Raw genomic sequence first — 12,287 nt, forward strand, 5'->3', positions numbered from 1 at the left:
CTGAGGCAGGAGGATCGCTTGACCCCCAGGAGTTTGAGGTTGCTGTGAGCTAGGCTGACGCCATGGCACTCTAGCCTGGGCAACAGAGCCAGACTCTGTCTCAAAATAAATAAATAAATAATTCAAAAAATATGATAGCTATTTAATATACATAAACATGATCGCATTGGTGAATATGTAGATGACCAGTGGTTCTTGGGGCAATAAGATCTTCATTCTCCCTCCTCCTTTCCTGCTTGTATTTATATTTTCAAAATTATCGTCAAAAATCCTGTTACTTTTGTATTATCAAAAAGAGAGGAGGGTATTTTGCTTGTCTGTTCACAGAGGAAGTCTGAAGCTGTGCTGGGGCTGTAAGAATAGGACTTGGCCTAAGGCAAAATCGTGGCAGATGACGTGCTGAGAATGTAGCCCCTTCAAGCCCAGTTGGGGGTAGGGGATGCCCGGCCACTCTAGATGTGACTCTGTCCTGGGGTCAGCAGTGAGTGTCCCACGATGTCACCATCTCTCCTCCTTGCCTTGACCCAGTGGGGTTGTCAGGTGCCACGACCGCGGCCACGATAGCGGCCACGATAGCGGCCCTCTCGCAGTCTGCATTTCAGTTTGCACCTTCGCCATCTCTGCTCCTCTCCTCCATGTAGGTTCTGGAGCCATCGTTGCTGCCGTCGTGGTGGTTGTCATCATCATCTTCACGGTAGTTCTGATCCTGCTGAAGATGTACAACAGGTACAGGATGCCCTGGGCTTTGCAACTGTCTGGTCCCTCCAGTGACACCAGGAAAAATGGGAACTAACACCTGTGGGTGCCTGTTGTGTGCCCGGCAGTGTCCATGAGCCGTTAGCAAATGCTCTGCCCCTTGCAGGTCCTTTTTGAAGTCTGTTCTGCTGCAGAAACTTCACAGTGACTGAATATTTTTGTACTTGGAAAGATATTTTTTAAATGTAATAAGGATAATGACAATGATAATGGCCTTAAGCACCGTGGTAAACACTTGTATGTCATTTGCAGATAACAGACAATGTTTTAGTCCACTTCTCTCGGAGACACTCTGCTAGGTTGCATGAGCAGCCACATAAGTGTTTGAGGTGATGAACACTGGAAGCGCACATACCCCAACTCCACTTTCGGGGACCAAATAAGGGGAAATGAAATACTGTAATTTGATCATGTAAAGAATAAATCTTACGTGGTATCACCTTCTACTCACAACTTTGCTAGGTTATTCTTTTCAGGGAAGAAATAAAAATTAAAAGGCTATTAAAAAAAACCCACATCATAGAAGACAAGGAAGCCATTTTTTTAAAAAAGATACTGTAGAAGTGTATGTATTGATGAGGACAGCTTTACCATATAGTGTCAAAGTTTACAAAACCGTACATACATTATGATCATACATGCAGTTTACACACACATACCAAGGAAGGTCAACACAGCAAGGTGTTAACAACCAGTGTGTCTGTGTGATGGGATTGTTCGTTAGTAAATTAGTGTGTTCTTGCTGGGAGAGGGATGTTCCTTATTTTCAAGGAGTAGTAAACATGCATTGTTTTTATGATAATATGAATATTATTTATAAAGGTAGCTAATGTATTGATGTCATACTATGTGCCAAGCATGGTTCTAAGCTCTTGACATGTATGAACTCATTTAATCCTCACAACCACCCCACAAGGTAGGGACTACTATTATCCTCAATTTTATATGTATTGGAAACAGATACAGAAAGATTAAGTCACATGCCTAAAGTTGCCCAGCCCTAAATGGCAGAGTTGGGTTCAAATCCAGTCTATGTGGTATCAAAGGAAATACTCCCACCATTACATGTAATAATAATAACATTAAAAATTATTTCTAAAAATCCTTAGGATGTTACAATTTGGGTCTATCCCAAACCAGGAAGTGGCATCAAGCCCCAGTATCTACCCTACATTCCTCTCCATCGTCGCTGGAGCTCCAAGCCCTTTTCTAGGTCGTAATCCGGATGGAGACTTCACTCACCCCACCCTACTTACACTGATGCCTGGGGTGGGAATTGAGAGACCTGGGTTCAGTCTATGGTTTGTCACAACCGGGCAAGTTATTTAACCTCTCCTTGCCTTTATTTTGTCATTTTTAAATTGCAAGAGTCTCAAAGTGTGATAAATGGATTACGGATATATTGGAGCATGTCCTTGTTCTTAGAAGTATTTAGGAGTGAAGTAGCATGATGTCTGCAACTAACTCACAAATGGTTCATGAGTTTAAAAAAAATTGTGTGTGTGTGTGTGTGTGTGTGTGTGCGCACATGCGTGCATGCAAATGGTACGGGGGAGAGAAAAGAAAGCAAATGAAGCAAATTGTTAACAATTGGTGAATTGTTTGCCAAAGGGTTGTCTTGGGCCATTTTGTGCTGCTATAACAGAATACCTGAAACTGGGTAATTTATAAAGAATAGAGATTTATTTCTTACAGTGCTGGAGGCTGGGAAGTCCAAGATTGCAGAGCTGGCATCTGGCAAGGGCCTTCTTGCCCGGTCATCCTGTGGCAGAAGGGCAAAGAAAGGAAGAGAGAAAGCAAGAGATCAAACACAGCCTCAAGGCCTTTTATAATAGGCATTAATCCATTCACCAAGGTGGAGCCCTCAAGACCTAAACACCCTCCATTAGGCCCCGCCTCCCACACTGTTGCATTAGGGATTAAGTTTCCAACACATGCTTTATAGGGGACACATTCAAACCATAGCAAGGGTATTCGAGTATTTATTGTACTATCTGTGCAATTTCTCTGAGCATTTGAAATTTTAAAAAAAGAATTATGTATCAACAAGATGAAGTATCATGTAGACATTAGAATTCAGGATTGTTGTTAGTTATTGAATTTTATGGTATATTAAATGAAATAGGATATACATTTTTAAGTACATTCGCTTTTCAACTATGTGAAAAGCTCTTAAATATTCCTAGCAATAAACAGCAAGTATAATGAGGCTGCAAATTTTAATGCACACTGCAACGCTGAACAGAAAAAATGTAATATCTTCATTTTGTCTTTAATATTGCCACCTATCTGACACTTTACTCATTCATTTATAGGAACAAATAAAATTAAACATCTAATCTAAGTTAAACTAAAAATTGAAAGGCAGACTAAGTCCCTTCCAGTTCTGTAGGTGGCAATTAAGCGATGTGATTTAGTGATGATTAACATTAATCTCTTCACCAGAACTGTAGTCACAGAACTCATTCCCCACAGCAAACGAGGAAAAAGACTCAACCATGTATGCATATCTCATTACAGGAAAATGAGGACAAGGCGGGAGCTGGAGCCCAAGGGCCCCAAGCCAGTTGCCCCTTCTGCCCTGGGCCCAAATGGCAACAGCAGCCAGCAGCCTGCAACTGTGACCTTCAGCCCTGTTGATGTTCACGTGGAGACTCGGTGACCTCTACCCTGGTGCTATCTCTGCCACTGTCCAAAGAACCTTCTCCAGAGGGAAGACCCAGAAGCACACTTCTCTGGTAGCTTCACCTTGAGTTGCTTCTGGTTAGGTCGACAGAGGCATCTTTTATGCAATCCCTGATGCTTCAGGCAATCCTCAACCTCCTTCTGCCCTGCCCTACTCCAACTATGTCCATATCCCTGCTGCTACCCTACCAAAAAGCTGCAGAATATTCTTTTGTCATCTGATGAGGTAGAGCTGTGTTGGGAATCCACTAATGTGGGTTTGGCTCTCCCCCCACAAGACTATAGCTAGACAGACAGATAGACAGACAGACATAGAGCCATGAGTCTTCTGGTCAGCGGTCAGGGGTCAGGAAATGCTTCTGAGAGTGTCCCAATAGGATCTGCCACTGGGATCATATCAGATTAAATGCATACCCACAGCTTTGCAGAGCAAGATATTCAATCCCATAATGAGGCACAGGGAAACTAACTTGGACTAACTAACCAGAAAACCAATTGTTAATTTATAACTTGTCCCAGTACTAGATGACCACTAGCTAACTCATGACAATTGGTCAGCACATTTTTCCCTCTTTAAGAAAGCTTAGGGGAGGCAGGGTGGCAAAAAAAAAAAAAGAAAGAAAGAAAGAAAGCTTACAAGAAAAAGCGAGTTCATCTCAAAAGGTTTCTGCTTTATCAGGAGAAGGAATAGGCAACCTTGAGGAATAATGGCCCCTAGGATAAGAGCTTGTTGCATTGCCATGGGCCCAGAACAATCCTGGTGGCTGGTCAGGGCTCCTTCTCCCACTACAGGCTGGACCAACCCTCAGTCTCATTTCTTTGCTCCCCTGTATCTGGATTCTAAGTGACCTTGACTATAACACCTTACCTCTGAGGGCCAGTGTTTGGAGATTGATTAGATTATGTTTCCGATGTCCTTCCTGGTCACTTTGCAAAGAGTCAAGGCATATTCAAAGTACCACATTCACAAACCATTTCTCTGTAGGGAGCTGATCTATGACTCCTTAGCCTGGAGAACAATCTACTACCGAGAAGGGAAAGTATCTTGGAATTAAGAAGATGCCATCCAAGCTCTACTTCCTGGTTGTGTGGTCTTGGAAAAGAGACTCAACCTCTCCACATTCAGTTTCCTAACCAGGAAGTGGAAACGACAACATCTGCCTCACTGGGTTATTATAACAAGCCAAGGACTTAGTAAAGCAGCTCGAAGATAGTGCCTGGCACCCAGCAGATGCTTAATAAATGGGGGCCAGCATTATTATTATGGGTTTTCTTCAATTGCAAGATATGCATTTGTTCACATTTTAATGATTCTGAAATCAGAATGTCTTACAATTGATGGATCTGTTAGTATAATTGTATTTTTTTCTCTTCCCTCTCAAAATTGTTTTTAATCAATTGTGTATCTTACAATTGATGGTATCTTGGAAACAAGGTAATAAACTTTTATTCTGTTACAGAAAGTGACACTCTGACATGTAACCTCAAATCCTGGAAGTCTCTCTCTTGGGGTCAGAAATCCCTTTTGAGGGGAAATTGAGAGCCAGGGAGGTAAGGCAGGCCCTAACCCAGGGCCACACAGCTCATGTAGTTGCACTGTAAAAACATTCAGTGGAATAGCTCTGGAGAAATGCTGGCAAATTCTTTCTCCCCAGCCATCATTGCTTCCTACTGTGTTTAACTATCCCCCAAATACCAGGCACTTTGCAAGCTGCTTCCACATAAATTGTCTCATAGGATTTAATTTTCCCATTAACTCTGGGAGCGATTATCTTTTCCATTTGCAGATGAAAATTTCTGACTCAAAGAGGAAAAAAAAGTACTTGCCAAAATCACATAACTAGTAAGTTGTAAAGACAGAACTCAAAACCAGGTCTCTTGACTCCAAAGTCCACCTTTTTGTCATATCACATTCCCGCCCTGCCACCCAGGCTCAAAGAAGCCCATATTCTTTTGTGAGCTGAACAAGAAGAAGACAGGCTTGTGCACGTGTTTGAGTGGAAGTCAGGGGTGTAGCCCAAGCCGAAAGTGAGGGCAAAATCCACTTCGGTAGCCTCCTTCAGGCTTCCACGATCATAGCCAAAGGAGCCGTTTCTCAAACCACCCAAGCTCTAAGGATTCCTACTTCATTCACCCTACCGCGTAGGCCCAAGGAGCAAGGGTGGAATGGAATCCAACCAGGGCAAAGCCATTTCTTTGAGGACTCAGGCCCCAAGCAGATATGCTTCCCAAAGCATACTGCTTTGAAAAAAAATAGGAATATTTCAGCTCTAAAACTGGACTTTTCTGCCCACTATGGAATTTTCCGGGAGTTATCCTCTAATATATGTTCTTTTGCTAAAAGAAGGCTTGAAAATGGAGGAAAAAGGGGGAGACAGAGTGGTGAGGGGAAGGCAAATAAAAGGATTTTCGTGTTTTGTTTTTGACCCATGGAGATAATTCAATAAATATCCTCTAAGAAGGGTTCCTATGTGCAAGTTGAGGTGCTACTAAATACACTAAGACTCGCTCCCTGCTCTAAAGAGTCAGCTGGGCTCATGGCAGGGATGGTACAACACAGTTATGTACTTTGTTTCTGACGAGGTGCCTTTATTAACCGAGTGGATGCTGCCTTATTTGGCCACTGAATCAATAAAAGATATTAAACGCTTAAAGAAAAATGTCTAAGAATAAAAAGGTTTAAATCAAATATGTTGAGTTGATTTCAAATACCTTTTCTAAAACTTCCCTTCCCCGACCATGTAAATAGAGTCCTATGGAAAAGCCTGAGTCTTTTCAAATATTGTATTATAACTTCTAAAGCCTAAAGGAGGCCGGCCACAGTAGCTCATGCTTGTAATCCCAGCACTTCAGAAGGCTGAGGTGGGAGGATCACTTGAGGCCTGGAGTTCAAGACCAGTCTGGGCAAAATAGCGAGACCCCATCTCTAAAAAAAAAAAAAAACTTCGGCGTAGTGTTGCACACCTGCAGACCCAGCTACTCGGGAGGCTGAGGCAAAAGGATCACTAGAGTTTGAGGTTGCTATGATCCTGCCACTGCAGTCCAGCCTGGGTGAAAGAGCAAGACCCTGTCTCAAAAAAAAGAGAAAAGACTGATGGAAGGCCGGGCACGGTCACTCACTCCTGTAATCCTAGCACTCTGGGAGGCCGAGGCGGGAGGATTGCTTGAGGTCAGGAGTTCGAGACCAGCCTGACCAAGAGCAAGACCCCATCTCTACTAAAATTAAAAAAATTAACCAGGTGTGGTGGCACACATCTGTAGTCCCAGCTACTCAGGAGGCTGAGGCAGGAGGATCACTTGAGCCCAGGAGTTTGAGGTTGCTGTGAGCTAGGCTGATGCCACGAGTCTGGGTGACAGAGCGAGACTCTGTCTCAAAAAAAAGAAAAAAAAAAGACTGATGGAAAACACTGTTATCATGTCACTTCTAAAGACTGAAGGTAGGCTGCCATCAACAGACCTTTCTGTGAATTAGAAAAGTTTGTTATCTTACTCAAATATGACCAAAGGAATCCCATTTCACAGTCTGCAGTTAAACACAAGAGGTGCTGAGATGCCAAGGTTTGGAGACCGCTGGGATTATAGGAGACCTTAAAATGAACTCCAATCATCAATAACAATGTTTACCACAAATTAAGCTCCTGCTGTGTGCCAGGCAGATGATAGCTCCTTTAACCCTTACAACTTCCATCCATAGAAGCCATCACTATCTCTATTTTATGGAGGAGGAAACTGGTGTAAGGAGGTAACTTGCCCTTGGGTGATGCAGTGGACGTTTGTCATTCTTTTAGTGACCATTGTCATGTTTGGGGAATCGTCTACTTTAAGAGGCACAGCCACCTCCTGCCATGAAAGCTGAAGAGGCCAGATACTCATTTTCCCAGAGTCCCTTGCAGCTAGCACGACGGCACATTGCCTAAACTCTGCTAATCAGACATTCCTGCCATGGACTTTAAATCTAAAAGCTGGTAACAATAAAGGGGCAGGAACTGTGCAGAATCTGCCCTGGTGACAGGTGTATGGTACCCTCCATTTCAAGAGGCAGGGATTCTAGTGGCAGTATGGCATCATTATTGAGTGTTCAGACCCACTCTGTCCCTGGAGTTGGTTACATGAGCCATGCACAACAGCAACAGTAATGGCGTCTACACCAAAGGAGTTACTTAGTATGGTTTGGGGCATACCTGGCAGCATACCTCTGAGCCTGGCTCTGGCCTTCAGGAGATTCTGGCAACTACCTGATCTCCTTTTCTGATTAAATGAGCAGAATCACTTCCTGCTGCAAGTAGCTAAGAACCAAACAGCTGTGGGGTACTTGCTCATGGTCACTCACCTGGGAAGTGGCTGGCACTGGAACCTGGGACTCCAAAGCTCTTGCTCTTTCCATACAGATGCTTCTAGATGAGGCTAAATCATCAGAGGATTCCACAAAGTGCTGTGGAATCACAGAGAATGTGGAGTTGTCTCCAATTACAGGTACCCAGAGACTTTGTGAATTGGTGCATATTGGTGGAGAGAGGTATTTTAAAAGAGTCTGGGAGAATGGGTAGGATCTTGGAAGTAAAGTTTTTTTTTTTAACTGAAATTCAACACACATGCTTGAAAAATTTTGCAGGTCAAAAAATTTCCACAAACTGAGCACACCTATGTAGCCAGCATGAAAATGAAGAAGTAAAACATTACCAGACTCCAGAAATCTCCCTTTCCTCCTGTTCTATTCACCTCCCACAAAGGGTACCCACTATCCTGACTTTTACCCCATAGAACAATCTTTTCTGTAAGTTGAATAATACAATGTAAGCTCTTTCGTTTCTGGCTTCTTTCTCCTAACATTGTGCTTGCGGTATTTATTCCTATTGTCACAGGTAGAGATCATTTATTCTCATTGTGGTAGTATTTCATTATGTGAATATAGCTACATTTTATTTACCCACTCTACTCTCTGATATACATAAAGGTTGTTTGCAGTTTGGGTCTGGAACAAGTAATGCAACTATTAATATTTTGGTGATTTGTCACTTACGCTTTTAGTTTCATGCCTAATCCAAGGTCCCAAAGATTTACTCCTATGTTTTCTTGCAAGAAGTTTATAGTTTTAGATTTTACATTTAAGCCTATGATCTATTTAGAGTCAATTTTTGTACATGATGTGATTAAATTTTATATATGGTCCAACTTCATCCATTTACATGTAGATATTTAGTTGTCCCAGCACCATTTGTTGAAAAGACAATTTTTCCCCATTGAATTATGTTGGTACCCTTGTAAAAATCAGTTGACCATAAATATGAGGGTTTATTTGTGGACCTTGAGTCCTATGCCATTAATCTATATTTCTATTCTTATACCATTATCACACTATCTTGATTTTTAGTAAGTTTTCAATTCAGGAAATGTGAGTTCTCCAAATTTTTTCTGACCTCCATCTTTGTTTTTCTTTTTCAAGATTATTTTAGCTATTCTGGGTCCCCTCTATCTCTATATAAATTTTTCTATCAGCTTGTCAATTCTGCAAAAGGCAGCTGGGATTTTGATAGAAATTGAGTTGAATCTGTAGATCAATTTGGGAAGTATTGCCATTTTAACAATATTAAGTCTTTTGATCCATGAACATGGACGTCTTTTCATTTATTTGGGTCTTCTTTAATTTTTTCAAAAAAAATTTTGACGTTTTCAATGTACAAGTCTTTCACTTTTTTGTTAAATTTATTTCTAAGTATTTTATTCTTTCTGATGCTATTGTAAATGGAATTTTTCTTAATTTTCTTTTTTTTTTTTTTTTGACAGAGTCTCACTCTGTTGCCCTGGCTAGAGTGAGTGCCATGGCGTCAGCCTAGCTCACAGCAACCTCAAACTCCTGGGCTCAAGCAATCCTTCTGCCTCAGCCTCCCGAGTAGCTGGGACTACAGGCATGCGCCACCATGCCCGGCTAATTTTTTCTATATATTTTTAGTTGTCCGATTAATTTATTTTCTATTTTTAGTAGAGACGGGGTCTCGCTCTTGCTCAGGCTGGTTTCGAACTCCTGAGCTCAAACAATCTGCCCGCCTCGGCCTCCCAGAGTGCTAGGATTACAGGCGTGAGCCACAGCGCCCGGCCTCTTTTCTTTTCTTTTCTTTCATTTTTTTTTTTGTTTGAAGACAGAGTCTCCCTCTGTCACCCAGGCTGGAGTGAAGTAGCACAATCATAGCACACTGTAATCTCAAACTCCTGGGCTCAAGCAATCCTCCTGCCTCAGCCTTCCAGTAGCTGGGACTACAGGTGTGTGCCATGACACTCAACGTCTTTCTTGCTTACATTCATATGAGGCATTGGAGTTAAAATGGTGAGCAAAATAGACTTGCTCCCTGATCTATCAGAACTTATCCCCCAGCAGGGAAGACAGACAAATGAACCACTACAATATAGAACAATTCCTTTTGTGATAGGAGGAAGTTCAAGGTGTTGTATAAACCTCTTGCTGAGGCACCAAGCACAGTCTGAAGGTTCATGGGTTGGGAGGGTGTGGTATTATGATAGATATATTGGTTTTGGTCCAGGTTCCTGGCTCATAACTCCCATAGTCCTTGTTATAATATAATGTTGGGGCACAACAGGCCTCAGGTGCAGGCCTCAGGAGAGAGAAGCTCTCTCTGACCTTCTCCCGTCCTCCTTTCACCTGATCTGGTTGTGGGTCAAAAGACTCTCATTCCAGAAAAGATCTTGTCTCATTCCTGGTGAAAGGAATGCTACACAGCGAGGTCAGGAAGAATCTGGACAGGTCTTGCTGGGTTTAGATCATGCAATTTTTGTCCAACCACATTTCTACACGGTTGTCAATCATGCCTACATAATGAAGCCTCCATAAAAGCCCAAGAGGACTGGGTTCAGAGAGCTTCTGGATAGCTGAACGTGAGGAGGTTCCTGGAGGGTAGCCTGCCCACAGAGGGCATGGAAGCTCTGTGCTTCTTCTTCCATACCTTGCCCTACTCATCTCTTTATCTGTATTCTTTGTATTGTCCATTATAATAAATTGGTAAATGTAAGTGTTTCCCTGAGTTCTGTGAGCCATCCCAGCAAATTAATCAAACCCAAAGAGGGAGGGAGTCGTGAGAACCCTAACTTGCGGACGGTCAGTCAGAAGCTCTGGAGGCCTGGTCTTGTGACTTGTATCTGTATGGGGGGGCCATCTGGGGACTGAGCCCTTACCCTGTGGGATCCAACACCATCTCTGGGTAGATAGTGTCAGAATTGAATTAGAGGACACCCAGCTGGTGTCCACTGCTCAACGTGTGTGGGAAAACCCTACATTTGGTCACAAAAGTCCTCCTTAAAGCAGAGGAGTAAAGCAAAGGCTCCCCAGAAAAAATAACACCTAAACTAAGATTGACAGATTGAGTAGGAGTGAGTCAAGGGAAGAGTGGGAAGACAGGAAGAGATAAAGAACAGAGCTCTGCAGGAAAAAGAAGCTTCAATTTAGCAGAAGTCCAGAGAAGATAGTGGAAGATGGGCTAGGAAGAAAAAAGCGGCTCCAGTACGAAGGATCTTCAGTTCTTGGCTATTTTAAGGGCAGTGGGGAGCCACTGAAAATGCTTGAGCAGGGAAGCGACAAGATCAGGTCCCTGCCTTAAGGAGATTAATCCTGCTACCATGTGCAGAATGGATTGGTGTGGGAGACACTGGAGGCTGGGAGAACAATTTAGAGTCTATGGCAAGAAGTAACAGGCACATCTGTGTATCTGTTAGTTTTAAAATGCCGTTTCTAAATAGCCCTCTAATTGTCAAGTTTTGTTCTTTTTCTTTTTTTAAGTAGCTATTTGTGGGTGTGCAGTAACCCAACAAAAATGTCTCCAGGAATCGTCTCAGGCCCACTGGATGGGAGCACAAAGCAGGGGCATTGTCTCAGCTCTGTAGCCCTTTGTCCCAGGACACCCATTCCCTTCACAGAAAATTTCCTGGCAAAGAAGCAAACTGCTGTGGTTCAGCAGATACTACTGTCCCGGATTTTGAGAGTCTGTGCACATTTGGGAGAAGCAGGTAGAAACAAGACTGACCTTCAGGTCTCTGGTGATATGAAATGCTCTTTGTCTGATTACAGCCCAGGTATTATCAGGGAGGGCGCCTTGCTGGCTCGCATTCAATCCCTTGGATGAATTTTACCTGGCCCCCTGACGCTCTTACAGAAAGCTGCAGCGCCTTAATTGATCACAGAGAAATATAATAACCGATGTGTTCATTCTTCCCAGCTTTCCAGTTCATGCCCTGGGAGGCCGTGGGAGTAAAAGGGATAAAAAACATTAACGTATGAGTATTTACAACCTTGAATTGAAGGACCTGTGAACTGGGCAGTCTGCTCTGTATAATAAAGAGCAGAAGGGGATAAGAGGGTGATGTTTGTTTCATTTTGTTTGTCTCCTACTCCCCCGTCCCAGTTCCCCGTTGGAGAAGGCTCTACTTTTCTCTCCAATTCATGGCACACTGTCATCTTTGACCACGTAGAATCCCTCTTGTTTTATCCTTTTTTCCACTTATCCTGAATTTCTACTTCTACTTTTCTTCTCCACTATGGACACCCCCTTTAATTTATTCAATATGTTTCAGATTAAAAACAAACAAAAACCCTCTGTTGACCACACAGGCCCCTTCAGGCACTGCCCCACCTCTCTGCTTCCCTCGGCAGCACAAATGTTCAAAAGCGCCGCCCCTTATCAGATGTGTAGAGAGCAAATATTTTTTCCCATTCTGTGGGCTGTCTATTCACTCTAATGATAGTTTCCTTGGCAGTGAAGAAGCTTTTTAATTTGATTAGATCCCACTTATTTATTTTTGTTGCTGCGGCGATTGCTTTGGGGGTCTTCTTCAAGAATTCC

At 42.8% G+C, this 12,287-nt stretch overlaps 1 protein-coding gene across 1 annotated transcript in view; it reads left to right on the top strand.

The window, feature by feature from the left end:
• The window catches only part of NCMAP (noncompact myelin associated protein), a 7,401-nt gene extending 3,430 nt beyond the window's left edge, over positions 1–3,971 (top strand). Inside the window, exons 2-3 of the mRNA XM_012650881.1 lie at positions 642–726; positions 3,277–3,971. Of these exons, the coding sequence (XP_012506335.1) occupies positions 642–726; positions 3,277–3,418 (227 nt within the window). The 3' untranslated portion in view covers positions 3,419–3,971. The remainder of the gene's footprint in view (positions 1–641; positions 727–3,276) is intronic.
• Positions 3,972–12,287: the final 8,316 nt, after the last annotated feature.

The sequence above is a fragment of the Propithecus coquereli genome, unplaced genomic scaffold (genome assembly GCF_000956105.1).
Source record: "Propithecus coquereli isolate 6110/MARCELLA unplaced genomic scaffold, Pcoq_1.0 Scaffold341, whole genome shotgun sequence".
Classification (NCBI taxonomy): domain Eukaryota; kingdom Metazoa; phylum Chordata; class Mammalia; order Primates; family Indriidae; genus Propithecus; species Propithecus coquereli.